The following is a 21,237-nucleotide window of genomic DNA, read 5'->3' as shown; positions in this document are numbered from 1 at the left end:
TACTGGCTTTGTCCCAGCTGAATGGAGGATAGCCACTGTCATCACTTTACACAAAGGTGGAGCATCCACTGATCTAGGAAGTTATAGACCCATCAGCTTAACTAGCCTGATCTGCAAGACCATGGAATGGATTATCATGGACCTCATTAACAAGGACATTGGCAACCTCCAAACACTTGATCCCACACAGTTTGGCTTCATCGAGGGGAGGTCATGTCTGCTAAATTTGGTCGAATTCTTTAAGACAGTCACCAAAGCCATGGACAAGGGGAAGACAGTGCACTGACCTGGCCAAAGCCTGTCACTATTCCCCACTCGGGCTTAATAGATAAACTCTTTCAATCAGGCATCAATCCATATGTTACCAGATGGGTAGCAAACGGGCTCACTGACAGAACCCACATAGTCAAAATAGGGGAAGCCACCTCAAGCAGTAGACCCGTAAAAAGCAGCGTACCCCAGGATTCGATCTTGGGGCCTCTGTTATTTGGGATATACTTTTCTGAGGTGCAGGCCAAAACCAATGGGCTATGGCTAATCAAGTTTGCAGATGACTGCAAGCTGGGTCCTGTCATCAATTCCCCTAGTGATGTGGACATCCTCCAAAGAGGGTCTCACTCAGACAAATGACTGGTGCCAGAAACGTGGCCTCAAGCTGAATACCAAAAAATGCATAATCACCCCCTTTGGGGAGAGTGACATCCTCACAAATTATCACATTAATAACAATGTCCTAAGCATGGAACCAGTCGTGAGGGATTTGGGCACCCAGGTTGACAGCAACTTGACTTTTGACCACTGTGTTGCTTCCATTGTGCGGAAAGCCTTCTACATGGCCCACGTCTTAAGTAAGGGTATCTCATCCAGGGACAAGGAGGTCATAACATCCCTGTATTCTTCCCTTATAAGGCCTATTATTGAGTACAATGCCCCTTTTAGCATGTACCTCGCAAACCATATGCAGCAGCTGGAGAGGCCAGAGGTTCCTCACTACGAGAATCCAGAGCCTGAAACATCTACCATACACAGACAGGCTAAAAGCCCTAGCCCTCCACTCAGTTTCATACAGACTCTGCTGAGGTGACCTCTATCTGGCATACAAGGAGATCACGAACCTCACCTTGATGGGACTGCTGCATATCTGCAAGTCAAGCTCCACTCGAGTAACCCGCATGCTCAGCCTCAATCTGGTCTGTGACATCAACAAGACTTGTTGGCGGGACAGATTTGTGTCCCAGAGACTCCCCCACCTATGGAATAGACTCCCTCTCCACATCAAGCAAAGTACGTCTTTACCCGTTTTTAAGCGCAACCTGGAAAACTGGATGGGAAACAGAAAATATATCCCTGGGATATCACCCATGTCCCTGGTGGACAGGGGCATTGGGTGCTGATTTATCTAAACATGGACCAAACTCGTGGCTAGGCTTATAAGGACCTCAAGGCCAATGGCCTAGTAACCTTCTATGATCCTATTTCAGAATCTCCTTTCTCTATTCTCATGTTTTAGTTCTTAGTATGCTGTCTGCTACTTTATGAATATAATACTCTGCAGGATTGCTGTTGCTCTCCTTAAGGATCTGCATCCAAAATCCCACTCTCTCCTTATTTCTTGAATTATACCCTTGATTCATCATCATCCCTTTCCACTTTGAATTGTAGCTTTATACTTTTGACATGTATTTCTTAACTGTGTAGCTCTAAAATATCCCTTCAAATCAGGTAATCCTAAACCTCCTTGTTCTGTTGAGAGGATCAACTTACCCCACTTGACTCATGCCCTCTACTCTTCCCAAATAAAATAATTTAACACTTTATTAATTACTGCCCACAACTTCGCCTCTGGATGATAAAATACACCTGACCTGTGTATAAAACTAAAGGGACTAAAGATATTTTTACTGCTAGCATCATGTTACTGACATCCATAGGCAAGAACTTCCAGTTTCTCAGTTATTGTGTTATCTTTTGTGTAGTTTCTTCCCACATAGCCTTTAGCTGCCATAACTGAATTCTTTTTAATCCATACTCCTAAATAGTTAATTTTCTCATGTCCCAATAAACATGGGTATTGTTGGACCAATTTATGTGCTGGTACATAGTTTGTAGCTATATCTTTTGCTTTGCCTTCATTAATTTTACATCCTGAAAAAAAACATAATGGTCTCAGATTATTCCACAACACTGAATTGTCCTTTTCTACAAAAAACTACTTTTGAGTACAGTACCAGACAAAGAAAGGAAAGCAAGTGCCCTGCCTTCTCCTTTCTTAGCATCCAGTAAATGTGTATAGGGATACAGAAACAAAAGGGCTAAACACAGCTCAGTATTTGCACCCTAAAAATTATGTACATCTGGAAAGCATTCCCATCAACTTCATAGCACCTTTCCTACAGCAAGCCCATTACTGACAGCATGCATGCAATATGAACCCACAGAGAGTAGTTACCAAGATAATCTGGAAAAGTGCTGCTGAAATGGTCATTGAATGTGTAAGGAATACTCAAAACACTTTTTTTTTTTTTAAACCATACAAGCACAATCACTAATGTAGAGCTTCTCTACAACATACCTGTATACAATGGTCCCTTCAGCACCATGACCCAGCACATCTCTTGGGTTGAAAGAAATCTTCCCAACTGCTACCATGCTGGAATCTTCATCTATAAAAGAAAAAAATGTGGAAGCAGGTGTTAATTTCTGATACTCAAACACATTTAAGTATGTTTTCTAATTAAATGTTTGTGGCACTCCAGTGAAGTTGCACAATTCACTAAGCCAGAAAGATGCAGCACATCAGCCAAGACCTGTCTCTATAGATTCAGTTCAATTGTCATACCAGTCATGTATTTGTGAATTTCATGTTATCAACACCACAGAAACATTCATTCTGCCAACACCTACAGGCATCATACATTAGAAATACCATAGAAACATTCTTTTAACAGCCCTTATAAACATGGGTTATTAGGGATAGTAAAGTATTTCTCACAGACAACAAAAGTATGAGTCACCCATACTGAGCTATACACACCTGAAAAAGTCATCACATCCAGCCCCTATGCCCTTCTGATTCCCCTGACCCATCCAGAAGCAACATCTGTTGCAGATTTCCTAGCGCGCCAATAAAAAGATGGGTGCACACAGTTGTAATAAAGGCTGGCATAAGAAAGGAAAAGACAGTGAGGTAACAGGACATGCTGATCTCAAGAAAGTTTTCTTCAATAGTTACTATCACATATCAGCTTTCCATTTAGGTATCATCCCATACTAAATGAAAGCTCTTCTTCTTCTTTCGGCTTTTCCCAGTTTAGGGGTCGCCACAGCAGATCGCCTGTCCGCTCATGATTGGCAGTGAAGTTTTACAGTGTTGAGCTGCCAGCCCGATGCCCAACTTTCCACAGAAGGCACACATATGCACACACTCACACCTAGAGCCAATTTAGTGTGTCCAATCCACCTACAGCTTGTCTTTGGGAGGAAACCGGAGCACCCGGAGGAAACCCATGAGACCACAGGGAGGATCAAATGAAAGCTCTAAGAAAGGAAATTATTTAAATGCTACAAGATGCTTAGATTAAAAAAAAACATGAATGACAAGTAACTCAATGAATGCTTTGATTCTCCATGAAATACCTTGCCAAAATGCACTGTGAAAGTGAGCAGCTTTAGTCCCAGGTTTCACAGCCTCTTCTGACCAATATATTCCTGAAGAACTGAAATGACCATAGCGCTGGCACAAAAGCCATGAATCTCAAGAGGTACACTACCATACATTTTACTATACAAAATATACCCACAACATAATTCAGAAACAACATGCTTAGAAACACAACTTTCCCTTTCCTGACTTAAAAGAAAGCTAAGCCAACTTTCAGCACTTGTTATAATTCTCAATGAAATACTAAATAAAGAGTTTCAATAGCTAATACAAATGACAGATTTCCATGGATCTACATGCTGTGGGCAGTAAGCAGGCCATTGTTCACTTTTATAATAAGCAAACAAAATGAAAGTTATGCACTTAAATGCTAGATCAGTGCTGTCTTCTTCCATCTGTCTCAACTGTTGAGAATATTGGATCTGACCAGATCCGAAGCCAGAAACATTCAGACCACAGGATCAAAGGCTCAGGCTCTTCCACCCCTACCCATAATGCTCTTACTCCCTGACAAATTGTCAGATCAAGTTTTCCTGCCTATAAAAATAACCCTTCCTATGCCAAAATTGCAGGGACAAAAGGCCTGAAATTACAGCAAAAACAGTCAAAGACTGTAAATAACGCAATGCTCAAGTAAGATTCAATACAGTCAATTGAGAGCCCAAGACAATGACAATTTGGCAGGGGGATTGAGGAAGGGAAAAGTTGAGGATGGAAGAAGACAACATGGATCTAACATTATGGTTAGTACATAAACTTCTTATACAGTGTCATCTTTTCGGTCCCTTTCAATTATTGGGATAGAGTCCCCAGCTACTATAAACCCTGGGAGGACTCACAGAAGGATATTCTGGAGAATGGTGGAACCCTAGACTGCAAGTCCAGCTTGTAGTGGGAAATAAATGTATGCACAGTAGATCAAGTAGCCACATCATAGATGTGATCAATAGGAACTCTAGAAAAGAAAGCTGCAGAAGTGGCAACAGCCCTATTGGTTTAGCCTTGTGATGCAGAGACAATCACTTGCTCTATATAAAAGTAAATTACAATCAGACAACCACCTATACAGTGTGCCCTTGGAAACACCATTTCCCAATTTTGCTTTAAAGAAAAAGTTTGTCAGTTTTCCTAAGGTCCTTGGTTCAGTTCAAATGTAGGTGGTTGATGACGAACATCCAGCAAATGCAATTTATATTCACCCTTAGTCAAAAAAATTAGGAAAGAAAAATTACAGTTTTGTACCTACCATAAATGTAGATGTCCGATAGGTATGCATCTGCAGTCATCACATATGGGTTGTCCTGCCTCAGGCAGCCCTTCGGTCGGCCGGATTTCAAAGTCTGGGTCTGGCCTCGGCTGATGTTGCACTTTCCCCGACGTCAGAGCGTCTGGAGTATAAAAGCATCAGCCGACACCGTTTTTCTTGCCCCAGATGCCAGGTGCCCTCTAAGGAAGGCTAAAATTTGGAGAGATGCATTTTAAAAAACAAATCCAAACATGCACAGTACTATAAAAACAAATACACCATAATAGATACCCCAGCTAGCTATAAGAGCGGTAAGTACCCAAGAAGTATACAACAGAGGGGAAGGAGGGAGGGTAAACCTGACTGCAGATGCATACCTATCGGACATCTACATTTATGGTAGGTACAAAACTGTACTATGTCCTTCAAGGATGCATCTGCAGTCATCACATATGGGTAGAATACCATAGCCAATCTGGGGGTGGAGGTACTAAGTAAAGGATGGTGTAGCTAAAATACCCTGCAGGACTGCCGTAGCAAAGCCTGCTCTGGATCTGGAGTATAAAGGTGAATTGTAATGCTTGGCAAATGTATGCACGGAGCTCCATATAGCAGCTTCTAAAATGTCCTTGGTAGCCACCCCTCTTAGGAAGGCTGTGGAGGTGGCTGTGGCTCTCGTGGAATGAGGTCTAATGTTAGCTGGCACAGTTTTTCCATGAAAGGAATAACAAAAACGAATGCAATTTCCTATCCATTTTGAAATTGTTTGTTTGGAAATTGCTTTTCCTTGTGCCCCAGCAGCATATGCTACAAACAGCTGGTCAGTCTTTCTGTAACATTTAGTTCTGTCCAAGTAGTAGCGCAACTGTCTGTGTATGTCCAGGGTGTGCAGAAGTCTCTCCCCTTTATTTTGTGGATGTGGGAAGAATGTAGGCAAGTGAATAGCTTGGTTCAAAGATACCCTGGATACCACCTTTGGCATAAATGTAGGATTGGTTCTCAATGAAACTCTGTCCTGATGAAAGATAAGAAATGGCTGTACTGCCATTAGAGCTTGTAACTCAGATAACTCTTCTTGCTGAGGTTATGGCCAGAAGGAAGGCAGTTTTAAAAGACACAAACTGTAGATCTGCAGATGCTGCTGGTTCAAAGGGAGGAAGTGTTAGTTTTTCCAACACAAAGTTAAGGTCCCAAGTAGGTAGATGTGGTTTCCTTGGAGGATTGATGTTTTTGATTCCTCTTAGAAACTGTCTCAGGAGAGGATGAGAGAAGACAGGTGGATCAACATTGTATTCTGCTGAAATTGCTGAGGCATGTATCTTAATGGAACAGTAAGACAGGCCGTTGTGAAACAATTCTGCCAAATATTCCAGTATATGTGCCATGTTCATCACTGTCGCATCTAGGCCCTTTGTTGTGTTAAAAGTGTGAAATATTTTCCATTTTGCTGAATATGCCTTCCTTGTGGAAGGCCAGCGAGCTTCCATAATAATACCCTTCACTCTCTGGGATAGCTTATCCTGAGGAGGAGTCATGGTATTTTCCAGGCAGTTAGTTGCAAGGTTTTCAGGTTGGAATGCAGAGTCTTGAAATTGTGCTGTCAGTAGAAGTGGCCATAGGGGGAGAGGCCACGGTTTCGTCTGTGACATTCTCTTTAACAGTGGGTACCAGTGCTGTCTTGGCCAGTTTGGAGCTATCAGAATCACTCTGGGCTGCTCTGTTCTGATCTTCAGTAAGACCTTGGTAATTAATGGGAGAGGTGGAAAAGCATACACTGTTAGAGCTTTCCAGCTGAAAGACAGAGCCCCCACTTGCCATGCTTGTGGGTGGTATGTCCTTGAGCAGAATTTCTTCAGTTGATGATTGTGGGGGGAGGCGAACAGATCTATTTCCGCCTTCCCCATGATTGTGTTATGAGTAAGAAGATGTCTGGGTGCAGCATCCATTCGTGTGCATCCATGGTATTTCTGCTTAAGCTGTCTGCCAGTATATTGTCTTTCCCTGGCACGAACTGGGACTGCAGCTTTATACTGAGTTTCAAGGAAAGTTCCCATAGATTCATTGCCAGTCTGCAAAGAGGGTAGGAATGGGTGCCTCCTTGCTTGTTTATGTACCACATAACTGTGGTGTTGTCTGTCCTTATGAGTAGGTGGCCTTGATGAAGAAAAAGTTTGAAGGCCTCGATTGCGTGTATCACTGCCAGCATTTCCTTTTGGTTTATGTGCATGCGCTCTCTTTGTGACCATAGCCCTTGGATACATCTGCCCTCCATGTGTGCTCCCCAACCTTGGTCTGAAGCATCCGTAGTGATGGTTTGGTTGGCTCTTGGCTTGCTGAAGGGCAACCCACTGTTCGACTGGCAGGCTTGAGCCCACCACAGAAATTCCTTTTGAAGGCATGGAATGAGTGGGATCAAAGTTTCTAAACTGTGACTGTTCTGAGTCCATAAACTCCTTAGGTACCATTGTAATTTTCTCATATGCAGCCTTGCTTGTGGAATCAGAAGAATGCAAGATGCCATGTAACCCAGGACCTGCAGGATTTTCCTTGCAGTCAGCTGAGTTTGTCTTGTCAGATTCTTGAAGTAATCCGGTAGTTGTTTTTGTTTTTCTTCTGTGAGAAAGGCCATTTGGGTGGTTGTGTCTAGATCCGCACCCAGAAAAGTTATTCTTTGGGATGGAACAAGTCTTGATTTGTGGATGTTGACTGTATATCCCAAGGCCTGCAGTAGGTGGATGGCATAATCCAAGTCCTTTAACAAAGTTTGCTTGCTGTCCGCTTGTATAAGGCAGTCGTCCAGATATGGGTAAATTTGAATCCCTGAAGTCTGCAGTGTGCAATTACTGATGCCAGGCATTTCGTGAATACTCTGGGCAGTAGATAAGCCAAAGGGCAATGCTGAGAATTGATAATGCTCTGACCCTGCAAGAAATCTGAGGTGTCTTCTGCAACTTTGTCTGATAGGGACATGCAGGTATGCCTCCTTGAGGTCTAGAGTCACCAGCCAAGACCCCTTGCCCAGCATGGGAAGGTGTTGCTGTAGAGTCAGCATTTTGAATTTTGGCACAATGAGGTAAGTATTCAGTGCGGACAAGTCGAGAATAGGCCTCCATTGATTTTCTTTTCTTGGAACAAGGAATAATCTGGAGTAAAATCCTTGGCCTTGTTCTGAAAGAGGTACCTTTTCTATAGCTTTCATTTGTATTAAGTTGGAAATTTGTTTCAAAGCCTCTGCCCTCTGATTTGGTGGCAGGTCTGGCATGCCTTTTCTTTTTGGCAATGTGTGGAAATGGAACCTGTATCCTTTGTCTATTATTTGCAGTGTCCATGTTTCTTGTAATGCTGTGCCAATTTTTTGAAAATAAAGAAAGCTTTCCACCCAAAGGTGCTTCTACCTGAGCCCTGGTCGGCAGAGTCAAAACAAAGTCATTGTGTCTGTCCTGGTGTAGCAGTTGTAGTTCCTGCACTACCTCTCTGGTTGGGAGGCTGCCATTGACGGCCTCTGTAGGAGCCTCTAGCTTGTCCTCTACCTCTGGCATGCCTATTCCTGCCTCTCTGAGATCTGTCTGAGTCCAGAAAGGACCAATTCTTAGTAGGCCAATTTCTGCTGAATCTCGGTGGTTGGACTTGCAGAAAGTCTTTGACTGTTTGCACAGATTTTGCCTTTTCTTCAAATTTCTTTAATTCAGTAGGTAATTCAATAACCGACTCGGCCGAGGTAGTCGGTTGTGCGGTTTCGGTAATCGGAAGTACCAAGGACTCAGTTTCAGCCGAAAACGAGACACTCGCGGTAGGCCTGACCGTGGTTTCAGCCGAAACCGCGGCCCGCGTGTGTCGGTCCTTGTCCTCCCGTTTCTTAACTAAATGCGAAGTCGGAGTCTCCGACGGCATCTTGTAAGCAAAACTAGCCCCAAAGAATTCCTCTGCAAACTCCGACCGACGTCTAAGAGTTCATCGGTTGAAGGAAGCACAGGCTGAACAGGCCGAGACGTCGTGGTCTGGGCCTAGGCAGGGGAGGCAGTAAGAGTGGAAACCCTTATGAGGTATTTGTTTCCCACAAGTTAAACAATTATTAACTTTATCTGACATCGGCTGAGGCAAGAAAGAGTCCCCAACGGGGTACTTAGCTTTTTCGAAGTCTTCGGTAGCTGAATCACAGGAGCTGGCCGACCGGCACTTGCGAACTGATTCTGCTTCGGGCACCACTCGGCAAGAAAGACAGAGGAAAATGGTGTCGGCTGATGCTTTTATACCCCAGACGCTCTGACGTCGGGGAAAGTGCGACATCAGCCGAGGCCAGACTCAGACTTTGGAATCCGGCCGACCGAAGGGCTGCCTGAGGCAGGACAACCCATATGTGATGACTGCAGATGCATCCTTGAAGGACATCAGGGAGGCTAACTGTCTGATTCAAGGCAGATTCAGAATTACCTTTAAGGAGAAAATTAGGATTAGTCAGAAGAGAAACCCCATCTTTGTGAAACACCAAATATGGTAGCTTACTCCTTGCTAAAGCAACTGCCACCAGAAAGAGCATTTTGCAAGAAAGGAATTTCAATTCCACTACAGCTGTAAGACTGAAAAGGTGTGTGTGTGTGTGTGTGTGTGTGTGTGTGTGTGTGTGTGTGTGTGTGTGTGTGTGTGTGTGTGTGTAGGCTTGAAGTAAAATCATGATAACCCAAAGTAGAACAGGTTCTCTTAAACAAGGTCAAAGGACTGCGAGGAAGGTGTCCTGCAAAAATGTATTGGATAGTTTCAGTGAGGCAACTGGAATATGTTCTTGACTCAAAAGGAAATTTGAAATAGCTGCCAAGTGAACTTTGAATGTAACAGAAAAAAAAAAAAAAAGATTGCTCCTGCATAGGATCATAGGAGGTTACTAGGCTAATGGCCCTGGGGCCCTTATAAAGCTTAGCCAAGAGTTTATCCCCAAAAAGAAATCTCAGTCAGCATAAAACAAATCTGATTAAAAATCTAAAAGTACAGTTTTGTACCTACCATAAATGTAGATGTCCGATAGGTATGCATCTGCAGTCCTAACATATGGGTTGTCCTGCCTCATTCCAAAGTCTGGGTCTGGCCTCGGCTGATGTCGATCACACCCGACGGCCATAGCTGCTGCATAGCCAGCACCAAATCCTTACTTTTCCCACTTCACCCGGTATGCTGGGTATGAGGCATCAGCCAGCCATTTTCCTCAGTGTTTCTTGCCCCAGATGCCAGGTGCCTAAATTTGGATAAATACAAATAATTCCAAACAGTAGAAAGTAATATATATATATATATATATATATATATATATATATATATATATATATATATATATATATATATATATATATATATATATATATATATATATATATATATATATATATACAAATATACATACAAACAAATACACCATAATAGATTCCCCAGCTAGCTAAAAAGGGATGCATCTGCAGTCCTAACATATGGGTAGAATACCATAGCCAAACTGGGGAGGGTATAAAGGAAGGTTATAATGCTTTAGCAAATGTATACACGAGCTCCAAGTAGCAGCTTCTAAAATGTCCATGAAAAGGAGGCAGAAAATCTAATGCAATTTCCTATCCATTTTGAGATTGTCTGTTTTGAAATTGCTTTTCCTTGCACCTGTTGGTCTTAGTTCTGTCCAGATAGTAGCGTAATTGTCTGTGCACACTAAGGTATGTAGTAGTCTTTCCCCTGTTCTGTGGGTTGGGGAAAATGTGGGTCGTCAGATCCTTGGTGACCCACGGAACCACTTTTTGGCATAGTAGGATTAGTTCGCGAGTGACACTGAAGTGATTGCTAGCAGGAAAGCAGTTTCCAAGATAAGAACTGTAAGTCTGCTGTTGCTGGTCTGCAAGGGGGAAGTGTTAATTTTTCCAGCACAAAGTTGAGATCCCATGTAGGTAAAGGTGGTTTCCTTTGGGCTTACATTTTTTGATTCCTTCAAGAACTGCCTGAGTAGAGGATGAGAGAAGACAGGAGGTTCTGCTAAGTATTCCAAGATGTGTATTTGGCTGAATAAGTTTTTCTGCATTGCCTCCAGGATAATGTCCTTAACCCTCTGTGATAAATCTGGTTTATTTTGTTTTATATATATTCAAGCAGCCTAGCTGCAAAGTCTTTCAAGTTTGGATGCAGGGTCTTGTAGTTGTTCTGTTAATGAGTGTGCCAGTAGCTGGTACCAATGCTGCCTTGGCCAGTCTGGAGCTATCAGGATTACTCTTCAGTAGGACTTTGTACATCAAAGGAAGAGGTGGAAAGGCAAACAGGTCTATCTTTGTTATGGTTTTGAAGATATCTGGATGCAGCATCTGTTGATGTACCACATGACTGTGGTCCCGGCCCTTATCAGCAGGTGACCTTGTTTGTTTGACTGCCAGCATAGATTCAGCTGGTCTTGGGTCCATGTTCATCTGACAGGCCTGCCACCACAGGAATTATTTTTCAGGCATGGAATTATTGGAATCTGGGCTTCCAGGACTGTGCTTGTGTTGAGACCATACATCCTTAGGGCGCATGCAACTTTCTCCTGCAGCCTGGCCTCAGGATCAGTATTATACAGATGGCATGCCAACCCAGGGCTTCTTAGGACTTTCCTTGCCTGTAGCCCTTGTCTAATGTTGTAAAAGTCATTTGTAGTAATAATGCAATTCCATTTAGCCGGGAAATAGGTTAGCTTTCTGCCCAAGGGAGCCAAGTCATTGTGTCTGTCCTGTGGAAGTGGTTGTATTTGCAGCTGTGGCAGCACTTCTCTGGGTGGCAGGTTGCCACTGACGCCCATTTTGCTTTTTCTTTCTTTTCTTTAGAACCTCCTGTGCAGGGAGCCAAACAAACTTTGTTTCTTTAACCAGTAAAGCCTCCAGTGCATCACAGCCACATTTTAAAATGATTACTGATTACTGCTGAGAGTTATATGCCAAATCCTGAAAGGGACTTACGGTCTATAGGTTCAGAAGAGGACATTTTTATTTAGCTGATAGTACTGAAAAAGTACATATGAGTAAAAAAAGTCCTTAGCCTTTTTTTCCTTGAATCTGAAAATTCTGGCCCTATTTGAAGTGTTCCCCATGAGGAGAAGCAGAAGGAATGGTCTTCTGCGTAGAATCCTCATAGAGAGAATGGGCCTTCGGCCTTAGAAGTGATCACGCTTTAGCCTGGAAAAGGCCTTGATAGACATAGAGAAGGGTAGAAATGTCTAAAGGAATAGTGTCTGACAAAGCCGGCCGAAGGAAAGGCCGAGGACTCTGTTTCAGCGAAGAACTGAGACACTCGCGGCGGGCCTAACCGTGAACATGACCGCGAAAGTGTCGGTCGGTTTCCTCTTATCGCTTTAGCTGGTTGTAGTCGGGTCTCCGATGGCTTTTATATGCAAATAAAGCTGAAAAAAAAACTCTGCAAACCTCGGCCCGGCGTCTAAAGGCGTCCGTCGGTTGAAGGAAGCTTACAGGACGTTGAAAGCTGATCGTGGGTGGTCAGGCCTAAGCAGGAAGGCAGTGGAAAAATCATAACGAAATTGTTTGTTTCCCTAAAAAACAATTATTTTTTTTGTCTGACATGAGGCAAGAAAGAGTTAGTAGAAATGACTGACAGGCGGCGCCTTGAACAACTTCACTTCCAGGCACCCACTTGCGGCAAAGAAAGACTGAGGAAAATGCCGTCATTGATGTTTTATACCCCAGCAGCTATGACGCCGGGTGAAGTGCCCTGGTGGTAATGGTGCTGAAAATGGGTCCAGACCTTTAGCAGAAGACCAAATGGAAAATTTCTTCCACCTGCTTCTACAGAGTTTCCTGGTGTAAGGTAAGGTTTTTGGGATGTTGACAAGATGTGGATCACAGAAGATGAGTGCCTGGAATTTCTCTCCATCACTGAAGTACAGAAGTTAAGTGGTTAGCTTCAGGGCTTTGACATCTGGGTGAGGCATCCCAATGGGTGAGAAATCTAATCTGGAAGAGGGTCCAGCACCCAGGGAGGGTACACCAAGTGAGGCAACAAAAAGGAGAACCATATCTGTCGACCCTAAAAGGGAACAATGAGGATTACCTTGGCCTTGCACCAAGTCACTATCTACAGAAACTTAGTTATGAAGGGAGTGGGTGGATAAGCATATAGGAAACCTGGGGACCAAATGTGGACTACAGCCTCCCCTAATGACTCCTTCCTGAGAATTCAAAGCAAAAAAGCTGCTACATTTGGTGTTGGACAGGGTTGCAAACAGATCATAGCAAGGCTGACCCCAGCAGCTGAAAATTTTAGCAGTCACTGATTGAAAGGCCACTAGTGAGGCAGAAGAATGGCCTGCTCAACTTGTCCGCTAATACACTGAATTTCCCCGGGATATCCATTGCAACCAGAAAGCACTGGGAAGACATTGACCACTTCCAAACCTTCATGGCCTCTCAGCATAATGGATACAAGTGATTTCCTTCTCTGTCTGCTGACACACCACACAACTGACATGTTGGTGGTCTGAATCACAAACACACCCCTAGAGAAGAAGTCCTGTGAAGGCCTGTAATGCTAGAAGGACTGCCATCAACTCCAGAACACTGACGTGAAGACTGGCATTTGTTAAAGTCCACTTGCCTTAGACAGTCTTCCCCTCAAAATTACCCCCTTCCACCACAGAAAGGAAGTGTCCATTGTTACCATGGCGAGTGGGGATGGAAGAATATACAGTAGTCTTAGACAAACTAAGAGAAAACTTGGCCTCAATTCAGTAAACTGTCTGCACTCCTGAGTCTGACTGGAAAGTGTATTGATTGGTGTAGAACAGACTACTGTACTGACATGGTCCACTGTAACAACCTCATGTGAAATCTGGCATAAGGAACAAGAGCTATGGAAGCTGCCATAAAGCCTAAAATATGTAGGATAGTTCTCACTGTAAGGTTTTAGTGAGACAGAAACAAGGCGGCTTGTTTACGTAGTAGCATACCTAATCTAGATTTTGGAAGTTCAGTTACGTCAAGGTGTCATCCTATGAGTTCTGCTGTCTGGACTGGTGTCAAATTGGACTTTGCAAGGCAGACCGAGTGAGACCACCAATGAAGTAATTCCAGGAAGTTCCCAAAACAGACGTCTTCTAGGAGAGACACTGTGTGCCCCTACCCTTCATCGAAATCAGTATCTTCTGTGACACTTGTGGGGTGTCTAAACGCCTCCTCTTACATGAGTACTTACTGTGTTCTTCAATGGTGGTATGACCTGGGAAGATATGAAAGGTGAAGGGGAACTCATTCCATAAGCATTATTGAGGGCCACTGAAGCTGGCTGCCCATGAGGGACAGGATGATGTGATGAAATATGAACTGCAGACATCAGAGAGGACTGGGACAGAGCTTATCAAGAACAAGATTCCTTTTCAAATGCTTCAAAGGCTGAAGCAGAGACTGGTCCTAAAGGGGTCTTCTTAGGATTCAAGGATCCCAACAAGAGATCAGACACCACTCAATACACAGTCCAGCTCAGTCCAATGTCAACACTAACACCCCAAGGGGAAGGGACAGATCCATAAGTCTTGGAATCTATCCTGCCCCTGGGTGCTGACCTCTTGGATTCAGGGCCCCAAGAGATCCAACACTGTTGGAGTCAAAGCTGAAAAGGAGCATGCTACTGGCTCCAACAAAGGCATTCCATGGGATATATTCAGGTCCAAAATCTCTGGATTCAAAAGTCAGATCGGGAAAGGAGAAAGCAGTTGAGGGGTTGCAGGGCCTCGTCCCAGCACTACCAGTGTGGGAGAAGCAAGAAGGACCTACATCTGAATCTGGATCCTCAGGAAAGTACAGTTGTGTACACTTACCATAAATGTAGATGTTTGAGTGTATTCACTGTTGCAGTCATCACACTTGGGTTATCTGCCTGTAGGTAGCCCTCAGTTGGCCCGAATACCAGAGTCTTGGGATTTCTGCATCATATGCTGTCGCCTCTTCCATGACGTCAGGTCATCAGGGGTATAAAACATGCAGCCGACGCCATTACATCAGTTTTTCTTGCCCTAGATGTCAGGAGCCGCCAAAATTGGAAGCTATTGCATGGTGTGGAACACCTCCAGTAAAAAGTAAATACCCCCTGCCATAAAAGATGGCCATAAAGAGGATAGGTAAAAAGGATAAAGAAAGCCAGGGGGGCTGGAAGGAGGGAAACCAGGACTGCAACAGTGAATACGCTTCAACATCTACATTTATGGTAAAAGTGTACACAACTGTACTATGTTCTTCGTGTTTCACTGTTGCAGTCATCACACTTGGGTTGATTCCCAAAGCTGAGGAAGGGTGGAGGCAGTCAAGAAGTGTTGGGGCTGGCTAGCAGGCCTTGTAAGACTGCTGTAGCAAATCCAGCTCTGGATTTAGAAAAAATAGGCAAGTGGTAATGCTTGGTGAAGGTGTGTACAGAACTCCAGGTCGCAGCTTCCAGCATGTCCCTGGTGGGGACTCACCTGACAAATGTTGTAGAGGTTGAAGTAGCTCTGGTGGAATGAGCTCCGATTCCCAGAGGGGTAGGTTTTCCATTGTGCTTGTAGCAGAAATGGATGCAGTGTGCTATCCATTTGGAAATGGTTTGCTTCGAAATGGCCTTGCCCTCTGCCCCTGTAGCAAAGCTGACTAGTAGCTGGTCCGAGTTTCTGAAAGGCTTAGCCCTGTCAAGGTAGAACCTGAGCGGTTGGCAAATGGTTGGATTGGTTTAAAGCCACACTGGATACCACCTTGGGCATAAAGGAAGGGTTAGTCCTGAGGGAAACCCTGTCAGCATGGAAAATAATGAAGGTTTCCACCGCCATTAGTGCCTGTAACTCAGACACTCTTCTTGCTGAAGTAATAGCTATTAGAAAGGCTGTTTTCCAAGAGAGGAATTTTAACTCTGCTGAAGCAGCAGGTTCAAAAGGGGGTGGGAGCTCTCCTAGGGGGCCTTAAATAGTTAGCTCCTCTCAGGAGCTGCTTGAGGAGAGGGTGAGAAAAGAGAGGAGGCTCAGTATTATAATGAGCTGAGATTGTAGAGGCATAAATCTTAATGGATGAGAAGGATAGGCCTCTGTGGGGCAGCTCTGCTAGGTAATCAAGGATTTGAGGTAAGTTGGGCACAGCTGTGTCCTTTCCTTGAGACAGACTCCAAGAACAATATCTTTTCCACTTTTCAGCATAGGATTTCCTACTACTAGGCCTTTTGGCCTCAAGGATGACGTCCAGCACCTGTTTGTTGAGGGATGCTGGTGGTGTACTCATGGGATAAGCCAGGCTGCAAGGTTTAGGGTTTGCAGCTGTGGATGCAAAATCTCTCCCTCCTGCTGAGACAGCAGGGAAGGTGCCTGATGTAGGTGCCAGGGTGGCACTGCTGTCAGACTGTGTAGGAGTGGGTACCAGTGCTGGCGTGGCCAGTCTGGTGCAATAAGGACTGCCCTTGGCCTGTCCTGTTTGATCTTGAGTAGTACTTTTGAGAGGAAGGCATAAATTGAGAGGTTTTCCCATGTAAAGGATAGGGCATCCCCCTTCCAGGCTCTGCTGTGAGGGTTCCTGGTGCAAAATTTTTTCAATTGGTGGTTTTGAGGGGAGGCAAAAAGGTCCACCTCCGGAGTTCCCCACCTCTGGATTAGAAGTTTCAATGAGTTGGGTTCCAGTTTCCACTTGTGAGGGTCCAGCAGATTTCTGCTTAAGCCGTCTGCAAGTGAATTTTGCTTGTCTGGCAGGAACTGAGCTTGTAGGTGTACTTGGATGCTCTAGGCTATGTTCCACAGAGCCACGGATAATCTGCAGAGTGGGTAAGAATGAGTCCCGCCCTGCTTGTTTATGTATCACATAACTGTGGTGTTGTCTGTATTTATCAGGAGCTGTCCTGGAAGAATAAGGTATTTGAAGACTGTCATTGCATTCTGTACAGCTAGCATCTCTTTTTGATTGATATGCAGGGGAATTGGTTCTGGGCTCCATTTGCCCTGAATGCATTTGCTTGCCATGTGAGCCCCTCATGCATAGTCTGATGCGTCTGTTGTCAGGGTTTGGGCAGCGAGGGGGTGAGTGAAAGGAAGTCCCTTGTTGTGGTTGCATGTTTCTGCCCACCAAAGGAACTCTGCCCTTAGACAAGGTATGATGGGAATCACTTGTTTCCAGGTCCTGAGAATGTTGACACCAGAGAATTTTTAAGTACCATTGAAGTTTCCTCATATGCAGTTTTGCATATGGAATTAGCAGAATGCATGAGGCCATGAACCCTAGGGCTTGAAATATTTTCCTTGCAGATAGTTGGGTTTTGTTGGCCATTGGTTTGAAATAGTTTGTCAGATGGACCTGCTTTTCTGGAGTGAGGAATGTCATCTGGGAAGTTGTGTTCAAGTTTGCTCCCAGGAATACAATTTGTTGGCTGGGCACCAGTTGTGATTTCTTTTCGTTGATGGTGTATCCCAGTGAAGTTAGAAGTCTTTTTACAAATGCCAGGTGCTGAAGTAGCAATTCCTGACTGTCCGCCTGAATCAGGCAATCACCCAAGTATGGGTAGATTTGAATATTTCTCATAGGTTCATAGGTTCATAGGTTCATACAAGGCTATCTGCCCGAGGGCATTTACAAGCCTAGCCCATAGTTTTGTGGCTTACGCCACCCCTTTAGTATGGGGAACTATACCCATTATTTTGCTGTGCCTCTGTCGAGCAGTGACACTGAGGTAATCCCTGGGGTATATCTGCGATCTCCCATCCATTGGTCAAGATTTCTCTTGAACAAGGCCAGCGAGGTGCTCTGCCTCACATATACCGGGATTTTATTCCACAGCATAGGAAGTCTTTGGGTGATGAATCTGTCCCTCCAGCATGTCCTATTAATAGCCGTGTCGAGGTTTAAGTCTCCCGCCCTTGTGGCTCTGACGGATCTAGATTTTTGAGGTGAAGCATATTCATCAAATAGGTTTGACAGCGCCTTTAAGCAAAGGTCACCTCTGAGCAAGCGGTAGAAAAGCGACTGAGAATAGAGCTGCTTGATATGGCCTGTATAAGCAAAGGTCACTCTTGGAGTTAAGCAAGCTACCGAATAGAGCTGGAGTTCTTTCAGTCGGGCAGCATAGGACAGATGTTTGAGACCCTTTATCCTTTTGGTGAGGAACTTTTGTGGCCTCTCCAGCTGCTGATGTGGCCAGCTGCTGCAAGTGTCGGGTCAGATACATTCGAATGGGGCATTGTACTCAATCATTGGTCTGATGAGTGATGAGTATAGGGAGACTATGACCTCCCCTTGATCTAGATGAGAATCCCTTCATGATAAGGTGGGCAATGTAGAAGGTCTTCCTAACTACTTTAGCTACATGGGTGTCGAATGACAGACTACTATCAACCTGGGTCCCCAGGTCCCTGATAACTTCTTGTGTGCTCAGTGGATTGCCACCTATTTGGTAGCTAGGGGTAACCTTGTTTTTCCCGAAGGGTGTGACTATGCCTATACATTTTGGCATTTAACTTTAGGCCATGGCTCTGGCACCAGTTATCCGTTTCTGTGAGACCCTTCTGAAGGATATCTGTGTCAGATGTGTTTTACTGTAAGCAGTTGCAGTCATCTGCAAACTTTGTCAGCCATAACCCTCCTGTGTTTGCTTGTACTTCAGAAAAAGTAGTAGATGCCACAGCGGCCCAGGACTGGAGCCTCCCCGGTACACCACTTGTGACAGGCTTTGAGTCTGACATAGCGCCAGCAACTCTGACCCTGTGGGTTCTGTCACTCAGGCAGTTTGCAACCCATCTTGTGATGTATGGGTTAACATTTAAGCTGATGAGTTTTTCAATGATACCCGAAGTGGGGTATTGTATCGAAGGTAGCCATGGTCGGTAGGCTGTATGGACTGCCTTTCCTCATCAATGGCTTTGGTGACTGTTTGAAAAAAGTCAACCAGGTTTAGAAGGCATGATCTGCCTTTGACAAAGCCAAACTGGGATGGATCCAAAGTCTGCAAATTCCCCTATGTCTTTATTTATGAGGTCCATTATGATCCTCTCCATGGCTTTGCAGATAAGGCTTGTCAAGTTAATGGGCGGTAATTTCAGTCGGTGGAGGCACCGCCTTTGTGAAGTGGGACCACAGTTGCAGTCGCCACTCCTGAGTGCGATCCAGAGGTAAGACTATGATTAAACAGCTGTCCTAGCTGTGGGTTTAGTCGTTGAGTTGGTAGATTGAGTTCGGGTGGAGCACACAGCCGGGACACACAGCGAGTTTTCATCAGGTCCCATGGATGCTGTGTTTTTGCTTTGGAGAGAGCAGTTCTCACTTGGGCGTTGGAGATGTTTGGGGCTGCAATCGCTTGGTATAGATATCTCTCCTTTGGGGAGGGAGAAGTTTGCACTGAACCTGTCAGCCAGTATGTTGGCAATGTCTGTAGGATCAGTAATCTTCATTTTGAACTAGGTTTGAGCATATCTGGGAGTTTCCTCCTAAGTTCTAACATAGCTAAAGAATAATTTTATCTCATTTGAACTAGTCTGAGAGATATCTGGAGGTTTCCTCCCGGGTTTCTAACATAGCTAAGAAGGCCTTATGATTGTCTTTTTGAGTCTTTAGCTATTTTTCTCTCAAAATTTGCTTTGGATGATTTTATGAGAGCTCTTAGTTTTTACTTATAGTGATCAAGGGTGTCTTACCTTTTAAGTTTTGCTCTATCTTGTAGTAGCTTCCTCCTTTTGTTGTAGAGTTTGTTGTTTATGGCTGGGGTCCACCAGACTGGACGCTTGCCTTTGGTACAAAGAGTCTTTTGTTTTGCTTGGGATTGCCTTATCCATGCAGTCCTGCAGGTGCTGGTAGAAGGCATTTGTAAGTGATTCAGCGGCGAGTACTGTTTTCCTACTGCCACTCGGGGCCTTAAAGGAGACCACACTAGTCTTTAGAAGTATGAAGTCGGCTTCAGTTCTTTACTGTGGTCTTTTATTTCAGGTGGGGTGGGATGAGGACCTCCAGCGAGATTAGTTTGTGATCTGATCTCACCAGTGAGGGTATACTTCGTGTTGAACATTGTGCTCCCATGTTCGTGATGATGAGATCAAGTATGTTTTCTCCTCTTGTGGGGATGGTGCCTAGTTGTTCCATGGCATTTGAGTTTATGAATTCCAGGAACTTTTGGGCTAGTGTTTGGGCTTGAGTAGTGTTCCCAGTCTATATTAGGGTAATTGAAGTCACCTAGTATGATGGTGTTTGGTGATATATTTATCCTCTAGTGTTTTCAGGAAGGCCATGTGAGGTTCCTGAGTTTGTGAGGGTGGCCTGTAACATGCTACAATTTGCAGAGCAGTCTTGCCTATGGTTAATTGCACCTGGATGGTCTCCCATGCATCGTTGCCACCAGTCTTGGTGTGGGTGTCCTTGATGAATATGGATACCCTTTCTTGGTATTGTCCGGATTTTGGGGCGAGCATGATAAGAGGTGAAACCTGATAGTGCTGGGGTGCTCTCAGGAGCCTTGAACCAGGTTTCTGTCACTGCACAAACATCGATGTTCTCCATACTGAGAAGGGCCTCGAGTGCGTGCATTTTGAGATTTAGACTTCTGGCATTGAGCAGCACTACCCTTAGTTTTTTCCTTTTGTGTTCTAGGGTGGTGGGTTTAGAATTTGAGCCTTGCCTAAAAGGCACTATGGGGTGGCAAGAGCCTTTGCCAATATCCGGAATCCAGGGGTGACAGGTGCATTCCTGTCCTGCTGAAACAGCGTGGCTTGTCCAGCATGTCATCCCAGGCAGACAGACATTGGATCCCCTTTGAATGACACCAGAGTTTAAGCCAATTGTTAAAGCTGATCATCTTATCTCTGTATTGTGGCATCATTCTTGGTGAAGGTAAGATACTGCTCAAGGTCAGGGTCATACCTGCCTGGGCTACATAATCAGAGAGCTCCTCAATGTCTCTTTTCATGTAGTCAGGAGGTACATCTCAGGTCGTTTACACCAGCGTGGACAATGACTGAGTCGTATTTGTACCTGCTGTTGAGAGACCCGAGTGCTTGCGTTATGTGGCGGATTCTAGCGCCCGACAGGCAGCTTACTGTGACCTTCTCCTTACTCAGTCTGGTGGCGGGACGCCAGTGTGTCTGACTATGGAGTCACCAATGACTAGTGTGTCTGGCATTGTGTTTTGGCCTTAAGGGCTGTGACTGTTTGACACTCTGACTGTGAGGTCTATGTGTTGCAGGTGTTGTGTTCTGAGGTGGTGGTTGTTTGGGTGTCTGCTTTGGTGGCCTCTGCTGTTTTGGTAGATTTTTGATCAGAGCCGAGTATGTCTTGTGTGTTTATGTGTATGATTGAGGTTGTGATGGTACTATGTAAGACTGGGTCTATAATGTGTGTGGTAACCT

At 44.6% G+C, this 21,237-nt stretch overlaps 1 protein-coding gene across 1 annotated transcript in view; it reads right to left on the bottom strand.

The window, feature by feature from the left end:
* The window catches only part of ERN1 (endoplasmic reticulum to nucleus signaling 1), a 1,214,209-nt gene that overhangs the window by 215,032 nt on the left and 977,940 nt on the right, over positions 1 to 21,237 (bottom strand). Inside the window, exon 14 of the mRNA XM_044070452.1 lies at positions 2,573 to 2,663. Within this exon, the coding sequence (XP_043926387.1) occupies positions 2,573 to 2,663 (91 nt within the window). The remainder of the gene's footprint in view (positions 1 to 2,572; positions 2,664 to 21,237) is intronic.

The sequence above is a fragment of the Protopterus annectens genome, chromosome 4.part1 (genome assembly GCF_019279795.1).
Source record: "Protopterus annectens isolate FY-2018-M chromosome 4.part1, PAN1.0, whole genome shotgun sequence".
In the NCBI taxonomy this organism is placed as follows: domain Eukaryota; kingdom Metazoa; phylum Chordata; order Ceratodontiformes; family Protopteridae; genus Protopterus; species Protopterus annectens.
Note: the sequence above shows the minus strand (reverse complement) of the source record. Positions and strands in the feature narration are given on the sequence as shown.